This window comes from Staurois parvus, unplaced genomic scaffold (assembly GCF_062004578.1).
Source record: "Staurois parvus isolate SC_StPar_1 unplaced genomic scaffold, SC_StPar_1.0 ptg000022l, whole genome shotgun sequence".
Lineage (NCBI taxonomy): Eukaryota > Metazoa > Chordata > Amphibia > Anura > Ranidae > Staurois > Staurois parvus.
Window position 1 is genome coordinate 6,242,226 of NW_028317818.1, and position 27,438 is coordinate 6,269,663.

General features: G+C 37.7%; 1 protein-coding gene across 4 annotated transcripts in view; it reads left to right on the forward strand.

The window, feature by feature from the left end:
- Positions 1–27,438, forward strand: part of RBFOX1 (RNA binding fox-1 homolog 1) — a 1,043,447-nt gene that overhangs the window by 742,784 nt on the left and 273,225 nt on the right. For all 4 annotated transcript variants that reach the window (XM_089692050.1, XM_089692041.1, XM_089692066.1 and 1 more), the window contains exon 7: positions 9,824–9,877. In XM_089692050.1, coding sequence (XP_089548176.1) covers positions 9,824–9,877 — 54 coding nt within the window. The remainder of the gene's footprint in view (positions 1–9,823; positions 9,878–27,438) is intronic.

Here is a 27,438-nt window from a genome sequence, read left to right on the forward strand (position 1 = left end):
CTGAAAGTGCTAGATATCTGAAAGACATTCTCATTTTCGTATGGCAATAACCTGATACATTATGCAAATAAGGATAACAAAAATAGAATGTGATCTGATGCACCCAGTGATGTGCCTCCATCCCTTAATATATCCACACAACCAGTTTATTTGTCCTGGGACTTTAAATGAAGCAAGTGTTGTGTGTGTTACATGACCAAGGAATAACTAGTTTCCAACAATAATTTTTAATAAATGAATAAACTTCTCATTGCATACAAAAAGAGGATAACATGCTAACAAGCTGGCTTCCTCTTCTCTTGAATACGTAGGCATTCGCTTGACCCCTACCTATGGCTTTTTGTTTGCTGCAAATTATTATCCATTGATTCACTCTGTGTCCTCTCTTATGCACTCTTGTCAATTTCCGCACCTGTCTTGGATAGGACGGGTTAATTCAGTGAAAATGACCATCTTGCCGAAATTGTTATACTCATTTCCTTTGGTTGATTCAGGTGGAGATTATGCATTTTATCTGTGCCGATAAGCGCCCCAGAGTCTCCAGAAATACGCTTTTTGTTCATAGACTCCAGGGTGGTCCTGGGGTGCGTAATGTAACTAAGTATTACCAGGTGAGCCAGATTGCCCTGCTGTCTATGTTGCATGCTTCCTCAGACGTTGCTCTCTGGGTCCTGCTGAAACGACCTAATTGTGCCCCTATTGCGACATCGACGCTTCTATGGCTTCCCCCTGCCCTACGCCCTATGACTAGAGATGAGCGAATCGAACTTGGCGAAGTGGAATTCGTTTAGAATATTAGGAAAAATTTGATTCGCACCGAATCCGAATTTTAGCAAACTTCGGATGAACGAATCGAATTTTCCCCGATCAGCCGGCAAAAAGTGTCACTGCAGAGAGCTCCGCTATTTCTGACAGTTCTCTGACAGTTCCTTCACATTTACAGTTGAAACATTGTATCTATTTGTTTCCATTTAGGATACAGATGTTTTTATTCGGAAACAAATAGATACAATGTTTCAACCGCTGTAAATGTGAAGGAACTGTCAGAGAACTGTCAGAAATAGCGGAGCTCTCTGCAGATACACTTTTTGCTGTACTGGAATTCTTCTTCTTTTCATTCTTCTTCTTCTTTTCATTCTTCTTCTTCTTCTTTTCATTCTTCTTCTTTTTATTCTTCTTCTTCTTCTTTTCATTCTTCTTTTCATTCTTCTTCTTCTTTTCATTCTCCTTCTTTTCATTCTTCTTTTCATTCTTCTTCTTCTTCTTTTCATTCTTCTTTTCATTCTTCTCATTCTTCTTTTCATTCTTCTTTTCATTCTTCTTCTTCTTCTTTTCATTCTTCTTCTTCTTCTTTTCATTCTTCTTTTCATTCTTCTTCTTTTCATTCTTCTTCTTCTTCTTTTCATTCTTCTTCTTCTTCTTTTCATTCTTCTTCTTCTTTTCATTCTTCTCATTCTTCTTTTCATTCTTCTTTTCATTCTTCTTCTCATTCTTCTTTTCATTCTTCTTCTTCTTCTTTTCATTCTTCTTCTTCTTTTCATTCTTCTTTTCATTCTTCTTCTTCTTCTTTTCATTCTTCTTCTTCTTTTCATTCTTCTTTTCATTCTTCTCATTCTTCTTTTCATTCTTCTTTTCATTCTTCTTCTTCTTCTTTTCATTCTTCTTTTCATTCTTCTTCTTCTTCTTTTCATTCTTCTTCTTCTTCTTTTCATTCTTCTTCTTCTTTTCATTCTTCTTCTTCTTCTTTTCATTCTTCTTTTCATTCTTCTTTTCATTCTTCTTTTCATTCTTCTTCTTCTTCTTCTTTTCATTCTTCTTCTTCTTCTTTTCATTCTTCTTCTTCTTTTCATTCTTCTTTTCATTCTTCTTCTTCTTCTTTTCATTCTTCTTCTTCTTCTTTTCATTCTTCTTTTCATTCTTCTTCTTTTCATTCTTCTTCTTCTTCTTTTCATTCTTCTTCTTCTTTTCATTCTTCTTCTTCTTCTTTTCATTCTTCTTTTCATTCTTCTTCTTCTTCTTTTCATTCTTCTTCTTCTTCTTTTCATTCTTCTTTTCCTTCTTCTTCTTCTTCTTCTTCTTCTTCTTCTTCTTCTTCGTCGTGCCCCGTGACTGCCCAAATGAGTGAAGTGTGCGGTGATTCTAAGATCGACGGCACTCATCTGCATGTCATACTGACTGACAGTATTATTTCTCTTCCCCAGCAGACTCCAAGGGCATTTAAATTAAAGTTACAGTGTTCTGCACTAATATAAAGGCTCTCTGAAGCCTAGAAACCCTTTTAATAAGTTAAATTCGCAGCGAATAAATTCGCATCGAATCGAATTTCTCCCGCAAATTCGGCGAATCAGCCGAATCGAATTTTTGAATAATTCGCTCATCTCTACCTATGACACTGAGTCCGATTTCGCTCCATAGCTTACAAGTGTGTGACGTGGTACGTTTCTCCAGTGGCCTGATGTCACCTTTCCTACCCTTGCTCCCAGTTATTAACAACCCTCTCTTCCCACTGGGTTTAGCTCAACCAATGGCGTTTTCTTAGTAGGTGGCCAATGGTTTTTTGCAGGTGCGACACTTTTTGACTTCTCGGTCCTTCCCCACTTGGAATTCTCTTCGGAAGTCATGGAATGTCCCTCCAGCAGACTTTTTTCATTACCTTCAATTGTGACATTGGCTGACCTCACTGAGGGGCACTTCCGCTTTCCCGTACCAGAAATCTGCCTTTGAACTGCTTTGCCAACAGTGTCTGGGCACCCCAGGCATTATTTCCCTTCTTTATGCAGCTTTGAACAGAAGCTCAATGTATACTTCTCTCTCATATTTCGCTCAGTGGGAGTGCAACCTGGGGGCAGTCGTGGATCTGGAGGACTGGAATAGGGCCTGGTCACTTATAGCTAAATGTTCATTTAATACGACCACGCTGGAGGCGGCATACAAGGTATTGTGTCGTTGGTATTGGGTTCCAGTTTGTTTGGCCCAGGCAAACCTTGCCTGCAGTGATCGATGCTTTCGGGGTTGTGGCCATCGTGGTGATGTATTGAATATCTGGTGGTCATGCCCAAGACTGTTTCGTTTTTGGTCTTGTGTGTTTGGCCTCCTTTTCACCTTGTTCCATCTCTCCATATTCCGGGATGCTCGGTATGCTTTGATTCATTGTCCCATATCGGGCCTCTTGGCTCACCAGCAGAAGTTGGCTTCCTATTTGTTTTTGTCGGCCATTAGAACAATTGCTCAGGCTTGGAAGAGCACGTTTGTCCCTTTTCAGGGGGTGCGGGACCATATGACCACTATGATGCTCAATGAACAGATATTGAGTATCTGTAACGACTTTCAACGAAAATTCTTGAAAATATGGGAGCCGTGGTTGCAATATACCTTTACCACGCTCCCCTCGGCTAGTCTGGGTTTGTGATGTTGCTCAGTATTGGTGTTCTCGGACCCCTGCTATTGGTCTTGTTATCTTTTTCCTTTTGTACTCCTCTTTCCTTTTCTTTTTCTGTTTGTTTTGGTGTGGCAGCGGATAGCTGCCTTTAGTTTGAGTTACTGTGGGTGTTATACTAATGTTTTTTTCATTTATGTGCCATTGATAGCCCCTGCATGGGCGCACCTTTTGCTCTGTTGGTGTTAGAACACTGTTTTTTTGTTTTTTTTTATGTGCAATTGATAGCCCCTGTGTGGGCGTGTTTTGTTGCTCCTGTTTTAAACTGTTCATAAATTAATTAAAACATTGAAATACAAACTGCATCCTATTGCGGTATCATGCAGTTTGGTGGCCACAAAAGGAAAAAAAATGCTAACAAACTGATTTGTAATAAATCCATATTAATGCATTTCATACATCATTGGATATACTGTTATACAATCCAGATGTCAATACACAATTACATTAAATTGCATCCAAAAACTTGACGCGTTTAGTGACTCTTTGTTCACATCTTCAGGAGTAGATGCATGTATAATATCTGCAAGGTAAAACATCAAGTATGTAGCATACCTAGTGGTATCTTGTAATATATTAAATAGTTCCTTGTTTCTTGATACTTGCTTATCACTCATCTTGATTTCATCTTTCATTTATTACTATAATGTATACCTAAATTTCTTTCCATAGTAATTACATTGGGTGCTATCATGATTGCCCACCCACTTTGAATCTGCTTCTGCCTTGTCTCCTTGAGTTCTCGTGTAGTCACAGTTCCACAGCTCTCTGGTGAGACTCCCCTGGTGATCACCATTTGGAAATACTATCATATGTATTTTTAGCTGATTTGTATGCATTAGGGTCCCTCTGGTGACCCTTGAGATTGGAACGATTTTATATATTACAAGATACCACTAGGTATGCTACATATGTGATGTTTTACTTAGCAGATAATATACATGCATCTACTCCTGAAGAAGTGAACAAGGAGTCATGAAACACGTTGAGTTTTTAGATGCAATTTTAATGTAATTATGCAGTGACATCTGGATTGTATACAGTCAATAGTATATCTAATTATGTGTGAAATGCATTAATATGGATTTATTACAAATCAGCTTGTTACCATTTTATCCTATTTTTGTATGCAATAAGAAGTTTATTCATTTATTAAAAATTAATGTTGGAAACTAGTTATTTGTTACTCTCATGTGTTGTGCCTCATTTTAAGTCCCAGGACAAATAAATTGGTTGTATGGATATGCAAATAAGGACTTTTAAAAATTCTTGAACCTTTCTGATATGCTTTTATAAGCTTTTTATCACAATTCAGATCTTGCTTTTTTAACTGAATTGAATAAATCCAGTCAGGCTATGTGCATGCTAGTCTTTTACTTTAAAACTTTTACGTTACAGATTTACAGGAATTCTAATCAATATTTCTGTGAAGAAAACATGAATAAAATATGTGTAAACATGTTTTATTGCACGTTTGTTCATGTGTATACAGATAAACAAAATATAATAAAATAAATATTGTATGGTTTGCTTAAGAAGGCCATTCCAGACAAACCAGATGTTCCTAATAGGGGAATGATGATAAAGACAAAATTAGGAATAAACTGTGCTAACGTGGTGTGAACACTAACAGTTAATTAGCACTGAAATTTTCAGTTGGACTGCAGAATTATCAGTTAATAGTGTCTCACCCTTATTGAGAGAGCTCCTACGTTTATTTTACAAAACTTATGTAAAATACCAACTAAGTATAGCGCATACCAAGGAATGGCACATTCAGTTATATTGCATAAATAGATACGCAGTGAGAAAGAGCAGTGATTTCTCTAATGACCAGCCATTTGCAATGGCAAAATGTCAAAGAATAATTGACATTTAATAGATCGAGACAAATATAACCATTAACACCCACAACAAAGAGCTTACCTCCATAAATGAAAACACCAGGCTTGGTGGCAGTTCTTTCACTAAGAGAGTAACATTAGCTCTTCTCACACATGATTAACCCACACACTTATGAGCCAGCACATATCTTGCTGACAAGATAAAATAAATTTTAATTGGTGTTATTTTCGTCATGATGAATTAAGTCTTCCCTACATTGACTCAGAAAAAAGTTTGCTAATACAGCCATCAGAAAATGTAGTGGGAAGAAAATTAAATTTGAAGGTGCTTCTCAGCTGTGTGCATCGACCTGTATCTGAGAAGAAATTTCATGAACAAATTGAAGTCCTATTAGTGCAAGATATAGATCTTTTTGACTTCTTGACATAATTGTGTGAAGGATGTGAGATTCATTAAAATGTTACATCTTTGGCAGTTTACAGTCATATGACAGCTGATTTCCATATACAGTATAATATGTATACAAAACACAACTGCTTAATTGAAATTCTAGTACTTAGTTTAACATACACAATATTGACATTTTTAACAGAAAGTGAAATACATATATGTGAGCTGTCTTACATGCCAAATAATTTGTAACACTGTCCAGAGAGTTTTCTAATGCAGACATCCCTGCCAGACATTAAGCTATGTCTTTACTATTTACTTTTCTCTACCACTCTCAAAGCAAAGCAGATTAGTCATGACTACAGCTGGATATTGAAAATGCAACGGCTCTGTTTCTGTCCAATTGGCAAGCTCCATTTTTAGATACACTGCACTATTCTTTTGGAATGATCAGTGATGTATTGTACCTCAAAAGGAACACAAATCCCAGATCATCTCCCACTGGCTTGGTTTAACAGAGCACACAGTCCTTGCTATGGTACTGTAGTGGATAATGTAACCCTTGATAGTTCTTCCAAGTACTATCAAAGGGGTTGATTTAAATGAAGGGTAGGATTATATAATGTGGGAACAACCCAGATCAAGGGTAACAGTTTTCTGTCTTTTCAAGACCAGTAGAGCAGATTGGTATTCTAAAATAGAGCTGTGACCAGGCTATATATATTTAAACATGTACATTTTCATAACAAGTATTAGTAATCTTGAAAGCAAGCCCTCATCCCTGTAGCTGCAGACACTGTGGATCACTTCATCCTCAATGTTTAGAAGAGAGGGAAGCAGTGAAAGTATCCAAGTTGGGTCTAAGCACTCTGCATTCTCCATCTTCCTTTCCACCTGTTCTTGGTCAACATTAAAAATTAAATGGCTGGCACCCTGCGAAAGCACAGCTTGTAGAGAGTTGCAAAACCAGTTATAGATAAAAAATGAAAGTACTCTCTGTTGTGATCTTTGTTGTTAAATAGCTATACAGTTTATGCCGCTAAAAAGGTAATCATTATTCTTTAATGTCCGCTAAGTGGTGTACAGAATCTCCTCACCATGCCCAAAAACTTTGCTAGCCCTGTTGATATCTGAGAAATTTCTGCAACATTTATTTTAACATGAGAACAAATGAGCATGTGAGTTACTGAGCACAGTGCAGCAAACATATTCTTACTGTTGTCATTACCCTCATTATTCCTTCACAGAAAATGAGGGGAAGTTGGCTACTAATGTGCTTTTGGATGTTTGCCAGAGGTTCATGCTCTGTGTGGCTTTTATGTGCACTACCATGACAACACTTCATTGCTCATATGAAAAGAAGGACAGGTAGTGTTTATATGATGTTGCTGTTGAGGAATTTGAGAATTTCTGCAAGGAAGATAAAATGAAATAGGCAGATGTATGGGGCAATTGATAGAATGAATATATTCCAATTTCTGACACTATGGTTGTGGTGCATTGCTACTGTTTGAGAAAGCACAAGCCATATCTCTGGCTGTAGCTCTTGGTTTAAAGTTTAGTAGTAGCATGCGCTTACTAAAGAGGATTCTGGGGTGACACGATAATATATTGTTAGGGTGACTATAAAGTATATGAGCAGCCTTGTTAAGAAAATATCATCTGTCTCGCACCCTTTACTGGGGTTAAATACTCTCAGCAATTTTTGATAGGAGCCTGAAGTCACTAACTGGATGGCAGAGATTGCACCCTATAGCATCTTAGCCAGCTGTGCATTATTTGCAGGTTTTTTTGTTAAGGATAGAGTATGAAAGGGTTAGACCCTTTGTCAAGTTTTTATTGCTTTCTGTGTCCCCATTGGGGAGATTTTCCCCCTCTATTGGCTTCTACATTTGTGACCAAAATGAAAGTGAGAAAAAAATGCTACATTTTAGAGTGTTTCCAGAAAATGAAAAGAAACAACTTCCAAAGGAAAACCTTTTCTGGAGACATCTGTCTAAGAGGAGATTTCCTCTGATTTCCCATTGCATCCCTTGGACTTCAAGAAATTAAAGGAAAGTTCTCCAATAGTACACTGACAGAAAAACATAACCCGACAAGGGTTTTTACTATTCCCTACTCTATTCAAACCTAAGAAAATATTGGTTATACTTACACATTAAAAGACAAGCAAATTATGATGGTGTGTAAAGTGATCTTTGGAAAGAAAAACCACCATACCAGAGATACCCAAGCCAATCAACAAAGGCAAGGCATCACCAGTATTAGATTTACCTATTTAAGAAACATAATTGTGTATTTTTTGGTACTATTTGAAAGCACTTATTTTCTTCAACACTATGGGATACACTTATAGCAAAGAGCAAATATTGCTATCCACTCTCCAATATACTTCACAGTGCTGAAGCATACTGTGGACTGCATTCTGCAGCACATTCATAAAGTACAGGCTGGAGGATGGAGCTTGCCATATCCTATGCTACAGAGTAAATTCCATGATTAAAAAAAAAAAAAAAAAAAGACAAGTCACGAGACTGGGCTGTCTTCCCAATTAATTTAATTGTCTTTGTTCTTTGACAGTTTAACAGTTGAGCTAGAGCTAGACCTTTTTCCCCCTTTTTCTAAACAGTGGTATAGCAGAGAAAGGCTTTCTAATTTGACCCCTAGGTGTTAATCTGACAGCTTCTTCTTGCCCAGTACATAATCATAAATTGAGGCAAATGCATCACAGTTAGTATTAAATAGCAGATGTAGTGTCAAGTGCTCCTTACCTACTTTCACCTTTTACACTTATAGATGTCCTGATCACCAAACTATCATGTATCTCTCATTTCAATCCCTTGATTTTTCTGTGGAAGGCTCAAGGCCTCCATCACCAGTGCTGGTTTCACTTTCAGCAGAATTTGCACAATTGGAGATTAGTGGAGATTAAGATGAAGATAAATTATGTAAGAAAGATAAGGGATGGGAAATAGGTTAAAATGGTTTCATGATTTATAGCCAGTTAAATTCCTAATCCTAAAAACAAAAAAATATATAAAGTGAGCACTTGGAGATCTGGGAGCAGCTAGCACATATGGTGAACCCACTCCATAAATAAATAAAAATGCATCAAACAAAGTGCTGCTCTATAAACAATAACACAAATGTGCCCACCTTGTAATAAAATAACAAACAGTAAGAATGATATAATATAGTAACCAACATATGTTATCAACATTCATCAGTGACTACCACATTACAAATTTCCAGAAAAAGTAAATGTGAAAGCAAGTGCACAGTAAAAATATTGACTGCGCAAACAGTCCACATGGATGACAATCCTTGATGCAGTGATGCAACACCCAAATCAAAGGCTTCCAAATTCAGTGCAAATAAAGTGAAGTAGGTGCCCAGAGAAATAAGTGCCTGTACACTCAGTCCATATAAACTCATAAACATATAAACTCAGTCCATATAAAGGACTGTGGTCCTCAGTGTAGTGAAGAAACATCCAAATGTGAAAGGGACATTCGTGAGATCCTTCACCAAAATGCACTTACCAGAACTAAGATCAAATGAGCTTCAAAAATGACATTCCAAGACAATTGTTACTCCTCCTCTTGGGCTGGTTCAGAGCCATCAGTAACGTGTCCTGTAAAAAGAGCTCACCACATAGAGCCCAAATTGGATGTATATAATGTAGTAGTTTATTAAAATCAAAGTTTTACATACAATCCACGTGGGAATAAAACTGCAGTCGTGCTTACAAAGAAGGCTGCCAGACCAAACATGGACTCGGCGTGACGTCAGCATGTTTGCTCCTCCCTGACACGTTTCGTGCACATGCACGTTCTCAAAGGGACCCGCCTCCTAATGTTGCTGTGAAAATAACCTATCCAGTCAAAATATTTTCTGCTTTGTTGGAATTAATTGGTCTGTTTCTACTTTTCAAAATATTTGCCAACTAAAAAGAGTTTGGATATATCTTTGGTAATTGCTACTCTCTACTCATTGTTCTATATATATGTAAATATGTTCTGTAATTTTCAAGTGCGCAGATACCTATACAAAATTTAGCTAGTAACTTATTTTATTTAAATCCTTTTTTACAACATAACCAGTTACTTACATGCAGTTTAACTATAATGTAATCACAAATATGTTTTCTAGGGTGGAAGTTAAATCCTGTTGTTGGTGCCGTTTACAGTCCTGAATTCTATGCAGGTAAGATTTAAAACATTTCAGACTCTACATTTTTGCTGTCCCTTGAAATAGATATGGTGGCTGCCAAACATTGTTCTTAATGCAAACAAATTCAACTATAATGTTTTGTTTTAATGAGTGTTAATTCAAAGACACATTAATTAGAAGATAATCAGAGCATCTGCTGAAACATGGCATCCACATGCGGCATTTGGACATTTCTAGAGCACTAATGATCTAAATAAGGTCTGACTTCATATAAACAAGGAACTTCTGTTCTTTTCCAGTTTGAGTTTTACAAGCACACTATAGGCTGTGAACAAAAAGTCAACCTTAGCTCAAAATACTTACCTCTTTTCTAAAGCGGGTTCCCCAAGAGTTCCTTTAGCAGCTGTCTTGTGTCCATTTTCATCTGTTAGCTGTAGCAAGGGACAAAATCTATGAGACACAAAGGTTCTAATTTGTTGTCTCTGCTAGAGGTGTGCACAATGAAAAATGTGCTTAATTTTGTTTTGGATTCATTAAGTCAATAATTTTGTTTTGTCATATTTGTTATGTCAGAATTATTAGTTTTCAAAATTCATTTTGTATATTCAGATTAATTTCATATATATGTTGTTCCAAATTGATTCGGAAGATTCGGATTAATTCACTACGTCGTTATGCTGTTTATTTCGGCAACTAGCTTGCAACTTTGATGCAGTTGTCTTGCGACTTTAGTTTTATTATTGAACTTACATAACCCTCTGAAGTCACAAATGAACGAAACACATGAATACAAATTAATTTGTTGTTTTCATTCTAATTTGTTTCAGATTTTTTAAATTCATTACTTTTATGATTTGGAGATTGGGATACATTCGAATCTCCGAAAAACAAACATTTTGTCCAAATTTCAATTAGTAATGAAGCCAATCTTTACCTGAGTAACTATTCACACCCACCACTTCACTCAGAACTAACCTTTGGATGTCACTAAGAGAGATGGGCAGTAGTTGCTTACTAGGCTATTTAAGAGAGGCGAGTGTTTTGAATTTAGGTCTACTAAATTTAGATCTTATAACCTGTTTGTATAACTTTTGAAAAGTCATCTCCGGTACAGACTCAAAGATCCTAATTTAACAACTGCTATTATTCTAAGCATTTTCTTTTTTTTTTTTCTTGTAATGACACTCAACAATACATGGCAGGTATGGCCTGTTTATTTTAAAATCATAAATGTAGAGTTTGTATGTAATAATGAGCACTGTACTAAATAAGACTTTAAAGTTTAATTTTTTTAATGGGTATCAGGAGTAAAATGTAAAAAAAGTTTTAATATTCGATGTGCTCTCCACAGCCACACAATTTGGCTGCTGTGAGAAGGAGAAGCCATTCAGTGTATTCTGTAGGTTGTATCTTATAAAGGGCTAGGGAGTCTCCCCATAGTAAGTGATTTTCACCATTTTTTATGTTTCAATATTTTTATTGAGTTTTCAAGGATAAACATGGAAGAACAGGGAAAAACAGGGAAAAGAGAAAAGGTTAAATCATACAACATTACAGTAGGCAAATATGGTTGATCAATTTGTTGTAGATCTGCTCTCTGGACAGATGGAGTATTAGTCTTGTTTAGCAACTTCATCAGAGGTATTTGTGTGCCTTTGAAGGGCCTTGGTGAGGAGTTAGGGGAATTAGGGGGAGGATGGTGGTGGGGAGGTGGGGGGGAGTAGGGTGGGGAGGGAGGAATATAGCTGGGGAATTGAGTTGATACCAGTCTAAGTGCGGGGTGTGAGTTCGTTTCCTGAAATGTCATCGAGGTTGTATATTACTAGAGATGAGCGAATTATTCAAAAATTCGATTCGGCTGATTCGCCGAATTTGCGGAATAAATTCGATTCGATGCGAATTTATTCGCTGCGAATTTAACTTATTAAAAGGGTTTCTAGGCTTCAGAGAGCCTTTATATTAGTGCAGAACACTGTACCTTTAATTTAAATGCCCTTGGAGTCTGCTGGGGAAGAGAAATAATACTGTCAGTCAGTATGACATGCAGATGAGTGCCGTCGATCTTAGAATCACTGCACACTTCACTCATTTGGGCAGTCACGGGGCACGACGAAGAAGATGAAGAAGAAGATGAAGAAGAAGAAGAAGATGAAGAAGAAGAAGAAGATGAAGAAGATGAAGAAGAAGAAGATGAAGAAGAAGAAGAAGATGAAGAAGAAGAAGATGAAGAAGATGAAGAAGAAGAAGAAGATGAAGAAGAAGAAGATGAAGAAGAAGATGATGAAGAAGATGATGATGAAGAAGATGATGAAGAAGATGATGAAGAAGATGATGATGAAGAAGATGATGAAGAAGAAGATGATGAAGAAGATGATGAAGAAGATGATGATGAAGAAGATGATGAAGAAGAAGATGATGAAGAAGATGATGAAGAAGAAGATGATGAAGAAGAAGAAGATGAAGAAGAAGAAGAAGAAGAAGAAGAGGAAGAAGAAGAAGAAGAAGAGGATAAGGATGAAGAAGAAGAAGATGAGGATGAAGAAGATGAAGAAGAAGATGATGAAGAAGAAGAAGAAGAAGATGAGGATGAGGAAGAAGAAGAAGAGGATGAGGATGAAGAAGAAGAAGATGAGGATGAAGAAGAAGAAGAAGAAGATGAGGATGAAGAGGAAGAAGAAGATGAAGAAGAAGAAGATGAAGAAGATGAAGAAGAAGAAGAAGAAGAAGAAGAGGATGAGGAAGAAGAAGAAGAGGATGAGGATGAAGAAGAAGAAGAAGATGAGGATGAAGAAGAAGAAGAAGATGAAGAAGAAGATGATGAAGAAGATGATGATGAAGAAGATGATGAAGAAGAAGATGATGAAGAAGAAGATGAAGATGAAGAAGAAGAAGAAGAAGAAGATGAAGAAGAAGAAGAAGAAGAAGATGAAGAAGAAGAAGAAGATGAGGATGAGGAAGAAGAAGAAGAGGATGAGGATGAAGAAGAAGAAGAAGAAGATGAGGATGAAGAAGAAGAAGAAGAAGATGAGGATGAAGAAGAAGAAGAAGATGAGGATGAAGAAGAAGAAGAAGAAGAAGATGAGGATGAAGAAGAAGAAGAAGATGAGGAAGAAGAAGAAGAAGAAGAAGAGAATGAGGATGAAGAAGAGGATGAGGATGAAGAAGAAGAAGAGGAAGAGGATGAGGATGAAGAAGAAGAAGAGGATGAGGATGAAGAAGAAGAAGAAGAAGTAGAGGATGAGGATGAAGAAGAAGAAGAAGAAGAAGTAGGATGAAAATAAGAAGAATTCCAGTACAGCAAAAAGTGTATCTGCAGAGAGCTCCGCTATTTCTGACAGTTCTCTGACAGTTCCTTCACATTTACAGCGGTTGAAACATTGTATCTATTTGTTTCCGAATAAAAACATCTGTATCCTAAATGGAAACAAATAGATACAATGTTTCAACCGCTGTAAATGTCAAGGAACTGTCAGAGAACTGTCAGAAATAGCGGAGCTCTCTGCAGGGACACTTTTTGCCGGCTGTAGAAGGGATGAAAATCGGCCGATCGGGAAAAATTCGATTCGTGCATCCGAAGTTTGCTAATTTTCGGATTCGGTGCGAATCGAATTTTTCCTAAGATTCGAAACGAATTCCACTTCGCCAAGTTCGATTCGCTCATCTCTATATATTACATTTAGGGTGTTTTAGCCATCGGGTCCACTGGAGATCGAATTTGTGATAGGAGGAAGTGTTGATTGCGGATAGTTTTTCCATTTGGCATTGAGTGTTAAGGTCTGTAATCAAAGATATGATTGTGGGGGTATTGTTTGTGTTCCATAGTCTAGTAATATAAATTTTTGCGGCAAAGAGTATATGGGTAATAATTGTTCTGGAGCTTGGAGGGAGTTTCTCAATTCCAATGTGTAGGAGTGCTAGCGATGGGTTCGGGGCTAATGGAATTTTGTGTATTTCAGAAATTAACTGGAATGTAGTATTCCAGAAGGAACAAAGTGATTTGCATGACCACAAAATGTGGATTGTTGAGCCTGGCTCACCACAGAGTCTCCAGCAGGTAGAGGACTGTTTTGGGTAGTAGATGGAAAGTTTTACCGGAGTCAAGTACCATTGGTGGAGTAATTTTAAGTATGACTCCCAGTGGGAGCTACATTGGGTAGCCTTATAGGTGATTCTGAAGGTATTTTCCCAACACTTTAAAGTTATTTGGGTTGAAAAGATTTTCTCCCAATTGGTTAGGGAGGTAGTTTGTAGAGTGAATTGTGAGTTTGTGTGTAGAAAGTGGATATACCCCTACTCGGGTATCGGGGTTTGGTGAAGAAGGTTTAGGCTGTGGTTGGTATTATAGTATTGTGGGGCAGATTATTTGTTCGTATACAATGAGCGATTCTGAGATATGTAAAATATTCAGCGGTAGGAATATTGTATTTGGATTGAAGAGTTTGGAAGGGATATATAGATTGATTGGTGTAGATGTCCCTTATGTTGGTTATTCCTTGTTTAGTCCATTGTGATAGATCCAGTGAGGTTTAACCATTTTTTAACATGATGTGAAATTTGTGAATCCTGAGTGAACTTTGTTTGAAAACACCAAAGTGTTACTATGGGCAAAATCAATAATATCATTGATAGGCAGTCTGTCAATAGCATTAACAAAGTAGTTTTTAAAATTTTCTGGGTTGCTCCTTTTTTAACCTGTTGATTCTGCCAGTAGATCTAATATTTTCTATGTTCTATAACAGGACATGTTGTCCAGCAAAAGTGGCAATTGTAGGGGTTCAATAAAACTATATTACACTAGTAGAAGTGATTACAACAGCCAGTTGGTTTTAAAATGGCTGTAACTGCTTAAAGTGTTTAAGCTGGAATCTTTCATTTTTGTCTTTGACTTAAAGTGGTTCTAAAGTAAAAAAGTTTTTTTTAACCTTAATAAATTCTCTGCATTAAGGTAAAACACCTCTCAAAAGCAGCTCCCCCAGCCCCCTTAAACATTTAACATTCTTGATCCAGGGATGTGCTCATCTGCGGCAGCTCTTCTCTGCTCTTCCTCTATTCACTGGAGGCCCTGAGAGCTCTGATGAGGAAGCAGGGCTGAGCCGTGCTGTGTGTCTATGGATGCACACAGCCTGGCTCAAAAGCATTCCTGCATGAGTGCCCCCTCAACAAGTGGTGTGCTCAGAGAAGAAGAGCAGAGAGCACCAACGGGAGACCTCAGACAAGGAGATAAGGGGCTTCTCTATGCAATATTCTTGCACAGAGCAGGTATGTATACTTTGATTTTTAATTAAAAAAAAAAAGAGCATTTGCAATCACTTTAAAGCACTAAACCCAAAAACAAAGTTCCAATATATTGCAGCTTACTAATTACATGTGGTGGCTGCATTAGTTTTGTTGTTTTCAGGCTTTTTTCCCTATTATGTCACCTGATGGTTTTGCCAGTAACACTTCCTGTCTTAAGGTGTCTGCATTCTGGATGAAACAGTAAAGCAGACACCTTTGGACAGCAGCATTGTCAGTCTGGGGGGCCAACGTTCTGTCCATGCGTACAGCTCTTTGTTCAACAGAATCTGGTCATGAGACTGGCTCCTGTCGAAAAGGCAGGCATTTGAGCAGCCTTCACAGCCAATGGCTGTAAGAGCTGCTCAGTGTATTTAAGTGGGTGGAGTCCACCTGTTAGAATACAATGTCTCGGTGGGAGAGATCACTGTCTCAAGGTCACTTGTGTTGCTACATCAATAGGTCAGGTTTTTTTTTCATAAAGCCTAACTTTAAGTGTGTACCCAGGTTTAGATTAGCAGCTTTAGATGTGCTTGACTATCAAATTGAAACTGAACTCCAGCTAACACTTTATAAGCAGTTACAGCAAACATTTTTTTTACCTTTAGATAAAGGTACTTAACTGTAATACCTAACTATAAACATAGAAACTATAATAACCGGAAGCTTTGTTTGTGAAGCTACCATAATAAATTAATATTCCGTGTATACAGAATAGTATATTTCAATTGCTGTTTATATATTTAAGCCTATTGAAGGATCATTTGATCAGATTCTATGAAACTTGTGTGACATAGTAGGACTCTGCCTGAGAACAATCAGAAATTGATAAGGGCCTAAATTGCTTCTGGACAGGAAAAAGGGGTATTTATGGGACTGAACTGCTCAGATTGTTATCACTTCCACTGCAAGGTATACAGAGCTGTGAAACATTTAAATAAGCTGGGCTACTAACCAAAGAAGATTGTGAATTTAAACCTTACAAAATATGGAAGCATGGAAGATGCTAACAGTATTAAACAATGTATTTTCTTTATATGTGTACAGTACATGCCACTTGGCTCTTTTTTGTTTTGAAATGTTTTGGATAATCCTATTCAGTGTAATTTATGGGAATTGTTCCTGTAAACTCTAATGGCTTATAAAGTGAAAACATAACTAACACTGTTGTGTTACTGCTTGATTAATCATGTCTTTGTTTCCAAGCTTACTGTTTCATTGCTGCTATGTCCTAACCAATTTTGAGGTTTTTAGTGTTATAAACATATATATTGTAAGGAGACAGGAACAGTTTTAGTCTCTTGTTAACAGCATTGATAGACCCATCCAGATTTATCTCTTTAGTAGGCATGTTACATTTCCCTCTCTGTTTCTCTCCCCACTGTTGTACTCCTCTCTCACTGCACTCCTTTTCAGAACAGTACCTCCTGTTTTTTTTTAGCAGTACTAAAGAGAACAAAGCCAGCCTTACATCCTCAGGCATCATGAATCACTTACCTCTTTGATTTCTCTTTCCTTGTTCTCTTTTGTGATATTCTCCCTCCTATGGTCATCATGAATCACTTACCTCTTTGATTTCTCTTTCCTTGTTCTCTTTTGCAATATTCTCCCTCCTATGGTCCCCTCCCATTTCATGTTCCTGCATTCCCTAGATAGAATGGAGGGATTGCAATCCCAGAGAACATACAGTAAATGCACGAAGCATAGACAGGCTAATAAATAGAGAGAGAAAAAAGAATAATCAGGGCTGGTCAAGACTTGTTAACCAGGGTAACAGGTAGTAGTTTTGCCAAAGAGGGTAGCAGGTCAGGTGAACAGATGGAATGCTAATGCATGAAATAAGGAACTGGGTAGAGTTATTTTTTTCAGCAGCCAGACTCATGTGCTTATTGATGATAGAAAGCAAAAAAGTTAACCAGTCTTGAACTTTGGACCTACTGCATATGCACAAAAAAAATTCTTATGAATACCTTGGGCATGTGTGGTATGCCCTTTCTCCTCCTCTACAGTTCAGTTGCCATGTTTAATGGAAAATCCCAACCATGGTACCAACTGTCTGGAGTTTGCATGTTCTCCCTGTGCCTGTGTGGGTTTCTTCTGGGTACTCCGGTTTCCTCCCACTCTCCAAAGACATGCGGGTAGGTTAATTGGATCTTGTCTAAATTGGCCCTAGTATATATATGTATGAATGTAAAGTAGGGACCTTAGATTGTACACCCCTTGAGGGTTAGGGAGTGATGTGAATGTACAATATATATGTAAAGCACTGCATAAATTGACATCGCTATATAAGTACCTGTAATAATAATAAATAATAGAAAAAAATTCTGTGGTCATTTTGACAGCTGGAATTTTGCTACTATGCAAATACCCAGCTCATTCATAACATAACATATGGGTGTCAGTTAAAGTAACCCTGTTTATGATGTGAATGTACAATATATATGTAAAGTGCTACATAGATTGACAGCACTATCTAAGTACCTGAAATAAATAAATATTTAAATAAAAGTGGTAACCCTTTGTAGACCCTAATGAGCTCCAATTATCTGCATGCTCAGCTTCTCCTCTAAAGTTGGCCATAGATGAATCGAAATTTGGCCAGTTCTGCAGGAACCAGTCAAATTTAGATCCATCTATGGATGGCCCTGTTCAAGAGCAGTCATTCTATTGATCGGTTGCTCATGAATAGGTTTGCTGTAAAACCTTAGTGCAATCAGTGCTGCAGCCAACAGGCTGCAGTGTTGATCAGAGTATTTTGACAGTGGAGGAGTTTACCCCTCCGCTGTCAGAATACAATGGCATGGTGGAGAGGCTTCCCCCATCCACTTCAGTTGTGTCAGCTGAGCAGAAAAAGCAGAGCCATATATGGCTATCTTTAGTTAATATTTTGCTGTTGTTTTTGTTTAGTACTATTTTTTTTATTATTAATGCTTAAACTTTTTTTAACATTTTTTTGCTCCTTAATTTTTTTGCTCTTGCAAATTTGGAAATGAAGGCTTAATTTTATTTTTAAATAACTTTACTATGTTTTATTATAGAAATGAAATTGATGTGTTTTCATAAAAAGGACAAATAAAATATGTACCTTTTGCTTAACCACCTGAAGAACAGACTGTTATATCTCCTTCCAATCCAGCACTGTCTTAGTTTGAATTAAAATTGCAATATTGTACCCAAATGAATATAATTTTTAAGACAGATAGTGTTTTCTTTTGGTGGTATTTAATCACCACTTTTTTTTTTTTTACTTTTTCCTAGATAAAGGAATAGGATTGAAATAGGAGCCAGGGTATGCCATTGCTCTGTTTATGCAAGCCTTGCTGCCAAATAATAGAGCCATAGACTGAGCAACCCCAATCCTCCCTGAGATAAGGGCCAATACACCAACAGTTTACCAAAGTGGGGTTTTCTGCCTCCCCAAACAAACTTGTTCACCTCTCTTTGAATGGAATCAATAGTCTGCTGTGAGACATAGATAGGTAGTGTGCTAACAAATACAGTAGTTTTGGTAAAATGAACATCTTGATGGCTGGCACTCTACCTAATAAAGATATAGGAAATGTAGACCATAACTGTAGCCATTGTTTAACCCTTGAGAAAGCTTGTGGAAAATTAGCATTGTATATCAGGCATAGTGATGATGCCCAGGGAACCAACACATATAGAAAAAAACAAACCTATCTTTAATTGAGGAAAGCATAGACTGAGGTAAATAGATAAGGAGGGCAGAGCACTTAGTTAAGTTGATTCCCAATCCAGTAAGATCGTTAAAGGTCTTTAGGGTAGATACTAAGTTGGGAAGGGATACCACTGGACCTGTTAGAAACATGAGTACATCATCTGCATACATGCTCAATTTGAACTCATGGTCGCCCTTCATATAGCCTCTGACATTTGGATCATAATTGATGGCTCTAGCCAGCGGTTCAATGTCTAGGGCAAAGATGAAAGGCAACAAGGGACAGCCCTGTCTTGTGCCTCTGCCAAGGCGGAAATAAGCAGAACAGCCCGGCAACTTAATTTGTGTGCACAGATTATGGTAAAAGGCCCTAAAGCCATGCATTAATTCTCCCCTAAACCCAAATTTGGGTAAAATGGTTTCTACATAGAACCATAAAATGCTATCAACACCTTATTTATGTCAAGATCTAGTAAAATAAGTCTTACACCGAAGAGATCTGCATCCTGTATGATGTTAGAGGCAAGAAGGATATTATCTATGATTTGTTTAGAGGAAATAAATCCCATCTGATCGAGTGAAATTAAGGAAGTGATAATAGGTGCTAAACAGTCTGCTACGAACTGGCCCAAAATGTTTAAACCATTGTTAAAGACAGATATAGGTCTATAATTTTGTGGGAAAGTGTGGTCTTAGGTTTATGGATGAGCGTCATATTAGCAAAAAGCATTTCTTCAGGGAGTGTATGGCCTTTACGAATATAGTTGTATAAGGTAAATAATTTAGGGGCTAGAGTTCCTGCTAATTTTTTGCAGTAGGTGGCTGTATATCCATCTGGGCCTGGGGCCTTAGAGAGCTTCAGGGATTTTTTGATAGCTAAGAAATCTTATTCCATGCATGGGGCATTCAAGTTACATGACTGTTCCTCCGTTAAGCTCAGGAGTGATAATGAATCCAGCTAGGCTATAGACTCAGGTGAGAGTCTAGTCACTGGGGAAGAATAAGGGGTTTGGTAATAGGAAGTAAAAATTTGTAGAACCTCTTTAGGATGAGATATTGCTTTCCCTTTGTCATTCTGAAGCTTATACACTTATGTTGGCTGGAGGGACTGTTGAAGTTTGTGAGTAAACACTGTGGAGAATAAAACATGCTTTAGACCAGCACAGTGATTTCTCTCACCACTCTGCTTCTATCTATTCTCGAGTGGGCCACCAGGTTGAAATCTCCTCTAACCAACACATAAGCAGAGCAATATTTATCTAGAATCTGAATAAAGTCCTGGAAAAAAGAGGCTTGAGATTCTGTAGGAGCATACACATTGGCAATATTTATCTCTCCACCTTGCAAGGAACCCTTTATAATTATAAATCTACTGGCTGGGTCTATATGTGTATGTTAGACACCCAGTACCATTGAATTCTTAATTCAGATCAGACAAAAGGTATGATATGACTGTCTTACAGACCAAAGATAGGGGGTGAAGCGCCCACAAAACCTTATTCAGGTTAGCCATATTTTGCATATTAAATTTGAAACGGAGATTGATACTCTGGTATTTATCATCCATATAGTGTCATACAGGACTAATCTGAGAACATATCTTATGGAACCAATGAATAGTAACTAATAGAATTTATACAACTCTTTACAAACTTTAAATGGACTATACAGTCCGATATTCTGTGATCTTCCCATATCCTATGTTCTGTGGAATACTCAGTTGGATAGGTATGCAAAATGCCCAGGTAGAAAAATTGTCAATACTGTCCCTACTTCCATGAGAAAGAATGGGCAATATAACTGTGGTATGGGGTCCCACTGGGCAGTGAATGCCTAAGAATATGAGGGCCATTCAAGTGGGCGCTGCAAGACTTCATCTCTGATAAAAAGCAACAAAAAGTGCTTCAAGCATAAAAAGCTATTTTTCCCTTCAAGAGCCTACAGAAAGATCAAAGATAATGAGATAAGTCCAAGAGGATCTCATATTTCCTGATCTCTGGCCTGTTGTTGTCTCCTATGATCCCATTGAGGATATGGAGTGACCCAAATAGGAGATAGGTGAAGAGTGGAAGGCAAATGTGGTGTAGGGTGGGGGTCCAGAAGACCCAGCTTGATAAGGAGCTCCTTCCCTTCCGTCACTGTGGTGACCGTATAGGTAGTGCGATTGTGTGGCACAGTAAATGTAAAGAGAAATCCCCATCTATATCTGATTCTAGCAGATTGCAAGACTGAAGTGACTTCTTTCATCTTTCTTTTTTTCTAGCATTGCTTGGGAGATATCCAGGTAAATTTGAATATTAACCCCGTCTAGGTGTATTGAGGGGGAATTGCAGGATGCACAGAAGAAGTCCTCCTTCACTAAAAAGTCCTTCAAGCATAATACTATATGCCTTGTAGGTTTATCTGGAGGGGGTTTGGGTATCAGAGCTCTATGGATTCTGTCACAGGCAAATGATGCTTCTCTATAGTCATGAAATAGAGAATTAAATATTTTCTTGATGGTCGGAAACAAGTCTGTGATTGTTTCGGGAACACCCCGTACTCTGATGTTGTTTCATCTATTGAGATTGTCTAGATCTTCCAGGTGTGCCTGTAAATTTAGTACCGTGTTAGATAAAGCCTCATGTTCCTTCCTGAGATCTACATAGGCCAAATGGAGCTCATCATGTTTAGTCTCCAACATGTCTGTCTGGCTTCCCAGGGTAGCTATCTCCTGCTGGTTGATTTGTGCAGTTCTGCATGAAACTTATGAACCAGTTTGTCATACATTTTGGCCAGGCTATCCTCAAGGTCTGCTTTAGTGAGTTGAGATAGGTACTCACTGTGCTCGGAGGATGCCGAAGGTAAAAAAGCTGGGTCCAGGGGATAAGCCGGGGCTTGTTCTGGGTGGGAGCTATCTTGCTGCATCCTGCTCTGCTCCTGTCCCCAAAGGAGATACTGTATGTGGTTAGAGACTGTTGCACAGGCTTCTTTATGTGGCTCTTGGGGGTCAAAATCCACTGCTTCGTCCTCCAGGGGTGTGTGTACTGAAATTGGGTAAATCTAGCCTTGGGGAGGCAGGTGAAGTTTCCGCTCCCCTCTGAGCTTCGGCTTCTAGCAAATGTCCAGTTTTGCTCAGCGCATGTGCCCCCCTAAAGGATTTACTTTAATAGTTAAAAGCAGTTTATTTAACTCATATTTTGTCCAAATCTGCTTGAGGTGATTGCAGCCGTATTAGTGCATTTGCGACAGAAACAATTGAGTACTGTCCGTGATACTTTTTTTATATTTGCACTAACACCGGCCGGAACCTGGTGATTGACATCTCTAGCCACCAATAGCGGCGTTGGGAGGGTGGTGCGAATGCGTGTGTGCTCCCTACCCAGAAACGCAAATCACATATATATACATACTTCTGCTATAGGGCAGAGGGCAAATCAGTGTTCTATGGATGAATAGGAATACATAGAGAACTGGACAAATATTTTAGTCCTTTCACTGCTACTGATTGAGGGGGATGGTTTACACACACTAACAGCTTCTACAGAAGCTGGTAATGACCTCCAGAATATGGCCCCATGCACCCTCTAATTCCCCCTGCCATGTTTCCAAGGCCCTGCTATCATGCCTGCAGGCCTGGGATCCACTTGGTGGGTGTTATTGGATAGAGGGAAGGGGAACCAGCAAACCTCCATTCACTTATTTCTTCTAGCTAGTAAGAACTGAGAAAAGATGAGGATTTTGACATTTCTAGATTCTGCTGTAACAATGGCCAGGAAAAGTCTCAATCCATGTTCTACTAGCTTCAGTGGGGTGCTGGGGCATCTGTGGGTGTCCCATTAAAAATAACTGTCACTATTAACATGCTATTACTTAGAGGGCTATTGGTAACAATAAAGTTAAATGAAAAAAGTGTAATAATTACACCCAAGCACTTAACCCCCCCCCCAAAAAAAAACACACCTCCACCTACACACACATACCTATGTAAACACACATGTTGGGAGCACCTACATATGAAAATGTAGATTGTCTTACACATGTTCTGTATTGTAAATATATTGCTTTTGCATATTTGCGTGTGTATTTTTTATTGAAAATCTGTGCTTGATAAACTGTTGAGCTAATATTACATGACATAACATTTTGAACAATCATTTTATTCTCCAAGGTCTCTTTTTCAGAAAATATCCATTTTGGGGGTTTTAACTAATCTTTGGGCCTAAAATTATCATTTTTATGATTGCAAAAAACCCACAAAAATGGCTTTAACAGTGAAAAGGCTAATGTTAGAGGTAATCTTCAACAAACTCTCCTCTATAAATATCCCAAAAGAAAGAAAAGTCACACTTTCACCCTTGAACGTAAAATACCATAAACCTTTTCTCAAATACCTCTTATATACTCAACCCCAACACCCTAATAATAATCAACACTGCAAATAATGTCTGAAAAAATAGTAATGTCCAAAATAAATCTTCAAATATTACATGAAGTATCTGATTCAATTCGCCAATCCAGATCCAGAGTACCTAAAAAAAAAATGAAACTAAATATAGTGTATTACCTTTCAAAGCTCCAAATATTTTAATCAGTGATAAGTGATTCATGCATAAAAACAATATTCCAGTGGGTACTCTACTAACGTGGAGGAAAAAAAAAATCTCTATATATAAATAAATTAAATTAAATAAATCCACACAGCACTCTGTGAGTTCCAACACATCAAAAAGTGAATATCAGCACATCAAAATAAAGTGAACACTCCGTGACACCTCACACTAGTGAGGTTATATACTATTATCCTCTTGAAATCACAGCAAACCTAACAACATGTGAAATAGTGTTTATATGTCAACTTGCATCACAAGTGAGGTAAACATTCAGTGGTGCCACACAATAATGGGATTCAAGGCAATTACCCTCTTGCAGCATAAACCAGCACTTCAGGGTTTGTAATGTCAACTTCCACCCTGCGGGTATGCCTTTTTCAATCTCCCCAATTCCTCATGAGGGTAAAGAAGAGAACCATCAGTGGAGTATAAAGGGTAGTCAACAAATTTTAATAAAATCTTACATTAAAGATTAGAAAATCCGTCCATCTGTCTCAGCAGTTCTTAAACTGAACATCCAATAACCAAAATGGCTACACCGCTCCTTCTGGTTTGGCATCTGAACGTCACGAGAAGAAGTCCCTTGATCCCTCGAGAAGAAGACGGAAGTGATGAAACGCGTCAGTGACGTGACGTCAGATGCTAAACCGGAAGGAGCGGCAAAGGACTTATCTCCCCTTGAGGTGGTGACAGTGCACTCAGCCAGAAGTTTGTCAACTTCCTGGGCAGATTCTCATCACATGGTACCAGAAGTGATCTGCAAGATGGCCTCCTGGTTGTCCAATAATATGTTCATTTTGATTTTTGCCTTAAAATGCTGTCAGCCAATGGTTGAAATTAAACCTCTTTTGTTCAGCATTCCAACCTTTTTGTGGCTATTTAGTTTCCAAATGTATGCTGCCATGGAGTCAGTCAGGAAAACAGAAAATTTCCTATCAGATACCTACCATAATTTTCCTTTCCTGATGGACTCCATGGCAGCATGGGTACCCTACCAATGTCATGAGTAGGCATATTTTGAAACACAGTCTCTGGTTCAGCCTCAAAATTTATGAGAGTGGAGTCCTATGGGGTAGGGGCAAGGGTGAAGCTACTCAAATGCATGCTGCTATGGAGTCCATCAGAAAAGGAAAATCATGATAACTATTTGGATAGGAAATTTTGCTTACATTGAAGCTTATCAATCATTAGATCAGATGGCTCTATTAATTTTCTTTTTTAGTTTTTTTTCACCTCTGTTTTCCCCTGGTGATCTTGCCAGTAATACACCTCCTGTTTTAGAGAAACACCACACTGAATGAATGAGCACAAGGGGCATTAGTGGACAGCGGCATTGTCAGTCTGGGGGTAAGGGAGTGTTAGCTGTATTAGAGATTTAGATACACTAACAAATTGAAGCCAAACTCCAGCTAATACTTTATAATAAGTTACAGCAAACAGTTGTTTTTCCTTTTGGGAAAAGGGTTTCATATTAAAAAATAAATAAAAGCTGATCATTTTAAGTACCCCTGTCAGTGTTAAATCTGTCTCATCCCTGTCAGTACAATAGAGATTGTTTTGTTGAAAAACAGCATACTTACTTTCTGGATCACCAGATGAAAACAGAAGAAAGAAAGCCTATAAAATGAAACTAATGCAGCCATCACATCTAAGAATTTGTTAGCGGCAATATATTACATTTTTGGTCTTGGGTTTAACACTGCTTTAAAATGTGTTATCATGCAAAACTTGTTTATGGGATATAAATAATGTTTTCCTTTTTGTATTTGGATACTATCAATGCTCCTAATACATTTCTGTTGCTTGTTTAATGGTCTCGTATGTATCTGAATCTTCATTCCTAGGTCTTACTGTATATGTGTAGATGCGTATGCTTATTGAACGTTCATATTTAGACCTATATTACCTTGGTCCTCAAATCTTGTACATAGTTATGTAAATCTCAGGTTGGTATCCAAAATATACAGTATACTGTTACTAAACACACTAATGCTAATACACTTTATACACTTGTTTGAATACTCAGTACAATATTTATAGTTTAAATTAAAACTTGAATTGTTGTTAATCAGTGTAGCTAAGCATGTCTTGTTTTTTTCAGAAGTCATTTCTTCCAAAGTTGGCTTTCCTTTTAATGAGTTCCTCTATTTTACTGGCTATGTAAATGATGAAAAAATTGCCACTTTGGAAATAAAGATGATGTATCTACAGGAAAACTGTTGATTTAAAGCACCTTTAATCTTCATAAATAAGTAAGAAAACAGAAGGTTATGCAAAGCTGTCAAGATAGGACTGATAAATGGCAAATTCACCTGTTCCTCAATTGCTGGTGAAGACACATGCTGCAAGGCTTAACCGCATTGTATATCATATCTGCCAACTCATTTCTGTGATTAAATATTCCGTCAGCAGGAGCTGTAAGGTGGTAAAGCTTAACAAGATTCATAAGATGTGCCACTTGAATACACATAACTCACTTCCATGGATGGAGAGCACCCCGCATGCAAAAGAAAATTAGAATTGTGTTAAATTACTTCAGAAGACAAGATCAAAAGAGATAGGAAGGAAATATCCCCTAATGCAATGCAAATTTAAGATATGGTTATATCTTGACAACTTGAAGAAACACAATGTAAATCAGCCTTAAAACCTTTTAGGTTAATATTTAAGCAGGAGTGTTTGTATATAATGGTTGCTGCACTTTTCTTACTCTTTTAAGTGCATTTTTCAAAAACAAGCAATCTTTGAACACATGGCAAACAGAATTCATAAGCCAGTAGCTGAGGATCAATCCTGTCTGTATAAAACTAGTAAGAAATAGTGACAACCAGACTATTGGAAATACTTTCCCCCTCTGATTTGCCTAATTTGACTCTATGATCTGGTTTGGGTTGAAGAAATCTATTGCCAGTTTTCCCATTATGACCTTTTATAGTGTTCTTTTTTAGGGGAATAGTTGAGAAATTGTTCCTTTTTTTATAGAAACTCATTGCTTTTAATCTGACACATATTTTAAGCATATGAAAAGGGAAGTACAGTGTGTTTCTACGGCAACATTGCCTAGGGAGCAGAAGGAGCAAGTAGAATGTTAGCTGTAAGACAAAAAAGATAATTATTGTGGTAGTAGCTAGGTGAAAATCACTGCTGGTTCTAAAGGAATCAGCTGACTTTTTTCATATTTTATAGATTTTTATGAATACTAGTTTCTCTACACCAGTTAAATAGTATACCATATGCAATGAGGACACTGCCTGGTTGCAGACTTATTAATGAATAAAGTTAAAATGGATAAACATCTTTTACATAAGCCCACTGAAATGACAATCCTCAGGTGAAAAACAATCATGAAGCAAATGATCCCACGTCAGTTGTACCTCTTTATCTACAGCCATCCTTCCTCCAGAGCCCTCTAAAGTATACAGATCATATTTCTCAGCTTCCAGGATGCAGGGATCTAATAGCAAACACTCCACATCACAGAACAGAGAGTTGAGTGTAATCTGAGACCTAAGTGGAGGGAATTGCACACAACCCCTTCACACATCCTCACTGGTAAATAAGCACATCTTCAGTTCAGTAAGGCTGTCAATGACGTCCAGGTGTAGGGGACAGAAACAATTGAGTACTGTCCTTGATACTTTTTTCATTTGTACTAACATACAATTTGCAGGACAAGCTTTCAGGGTATGCCCCCTTCTTCAAGGTTCGAGCAGTACTCTTGAAGAAGGGGATATACCCCGAAAGCTTGTCCTGAAAATTGTATGCTAGTGCAAATAAAAAAAGTATCATGGACAGTACTCAATTGTTTCTGTCCCCTACACTTGGAAGTCATTGACATCCTCACTGATATGCACTGATATGGCTACAATCACCTCAAAGTGTAATGGAAAATGGTCTGGCTTACCAGATTGCAAAAGAAGGAGAGAGAGTCCAGGATCTGCACTAGGTGCTGTGGATTGAGTCAGGTATATATTATATGAGGATATGCTTTGTTTATTTTGAATTTCAAAGATTTATATATACTTCAAGTTCTCAGCAGTAAGGGA